We start from the raw sequence: 1,796 nt of genomic DNA on the forward strand, positions 1-1,796 counted from the left end.
ATGTATGAAAGTCAAACACTATTATCAGTTCTGAGGTATTTTCCACCATTTCTGTGTGTGTGTGTGTGTGTGTGTATGTGTGTGTGCGCGTGTGTGTAGGTGTATGTGTTCCGGGACGCTTTACGGCAGTGTTGTGGTGCGTTCGGGTGTCTCGTAGGGCGGTGGCCGGTGAATGAACGATCAAAGGCTTTGAGAGGTTCGCGGGGGCGGAGCTTGTGTTCGCGTTTAAAGAGCCGCGCTCCGCCCCGCCAGCGGAGATAGAAAACCGAGTGCGGCCCGTCAGGGAGGAGAAACAAGTGTCCGGAGATGTAGCAGAAAGGAGCGCGTCCATTCCGCCCAGCACCTCCTGCTAGTCGCTTCCTCTCCTCTCCTCTCCTCCGCGCATCCGTCCGGGGTTTATTCTCTCTCCTCCTCCTCTTCACGGGATAAACCAACAAACACCGCTGTGCTGCATCCGAGCTTCATGGCCGCGGCGCTAGCGATGAGCGGCGGCGGCGGCGGCGGGCAGGAGGAGCCCTTCTACCCGCTGCTGAAGGCGACCCTGCCGGCCGGATTCCCCCTGGAGGACTCGGCGTTGTTCGGCTTGGACTCCAAGCTCGCCGAGGCGGACAAGGGAGGACCGAGCGACTACACACAGGTACAGACCCGCACACTCCCCCCGTCAGGCTCACTGATGGACCCCCTTGTGTTGCTTTGAATGGGCGTGGCAGACTGCTTGTAGACGGGCTGTTTGCGTTTCCAATCGGCCTCCGCTTCTGCGTTGTGGTGTTGCTCACCACCATCATCATCATCATCATCACTTTGTTTTTGCGTGTTGCGCTATTTGCGGTAAGCAGGCGGAGGCTGCGACCAGCTGGACGGCAACGTGAAGCCCGAGCCGCTGCGCCTGCACACACGCATTCTTCCCCGCATGTTTGCTCCTGGAGCCAGTTGGCCACCAGTTGTCGGATCCGATCCCCCCCGACAACAACTGACTCCAGATCACCGTAACTCCCAAACAAGTTGTGCAGCAGGAGAGAGAGAGAGAGAGAGAGAGAGAGAGAGAGAGAGAGAGAGAGAGAGAGAGAGAGAGAGAGAGAGAGAGAGAGAGAGAGAGAGAGAGAGACCATGTAACAGCTGGAGGATCAGGACCCTGAAATAGCAGCCCAGCCCCAGAAGGCTCCTCTCCTCTGCTCCTCTCCTCTGCTCCTCTCCTCTCCTCTGCTCCTCTCCTCTCCTCTCCTCTCCTCTCCTGCTCTCCTCTCCTCTGCTCCTGCTCTCCTGCAGCAGTCTTGGGTGTTTCCCTGCTCTGCTTCCATGTTGCTGTTTCATCCTCTGCTGCAGGGCTTCAACAACTTTTTAACATCTCCACACAACCTTCCACCATTAAGTTTCCGATGCCCACCTGTGCTCTCTCTCTCACACACACACACACACACACACACACACACACACACACACACACACACACGCACACACACACACACAGAGACATTAGTTGAGTCCTGCTTGCTTGGTTCCAGCCTGACATGGCCTGCTGCTTGGTCTCTGGGTTTATGAGTTCAGCCTTGCAGGCACAGAGGGAATGTGGCAACCGCCTATTGATGACTACTTGATAAATGTCTGAGTGGTGACTGTCCCATCAAACCTTTGTCTTCTCAGAATAGTTCTGTGCTGCTCAGCAGCGTCACAGCGGTTTGACGCTGTAATGACTAAGAATATACCTAAAGTGGAGTTGGAACCCTTAAAGTGACCTCATCTGTGTGTGTGTGTGTGTCTCTGTGTGTGTCTGTCCACAGGCTAAGTGTGAGTTGGAC

General features: G+C 55.7%; 1 protein-coding gene across 1 annotated transcript in view; it reads left to right on the forward strand.

The window, feature by feature from the left end:
* The first annotated feature begins 242 nt into the window (after window positions 1-242).
* klf5a (Kruppel like factor 5a) overlaps window positions 243-1,796 on the forward strand; it is an 8,849-nt gene continuing 7,295 nt past the window's right edge. The window contains exons 1-2 of the mRNA XM_076141773.1: window positions 243-637; window positions 1,779-1,796. The exon at window positions 1,779-1,796 is cut by the window's right edge and continues 1,138 nt beyond it. Of these exons, the coding sequence (XP_075997888.1) occupies window positions 464-637; window positions 1,779-1,796 (192 nt within the window). The 5' untranslated portion in view covers window positions 243-463. The remainder of the gene's footprint in view (window positions 638-1,778) is intronic.

The sequence above is a fragment of the Genypterus blacodes genome, unplaced genomic scaffold (assembly GCF_046128005.1).
Source record: "Genypterus blacodes isolate CSIRO-AG114 ecotype Tasmania unplaced genomic scaffold, CSIRO-AGI_Gbla_v1 ptg000020l_1, whole genome shotgun sequence".
Taxonomy (NCBI): domain Eukaryota; kingdom Metazoa; phylum Chordata; class Actinopteri; order Ophidiiformes; family Ophidiidae; genus Genypterus; species Genypterus blacodes.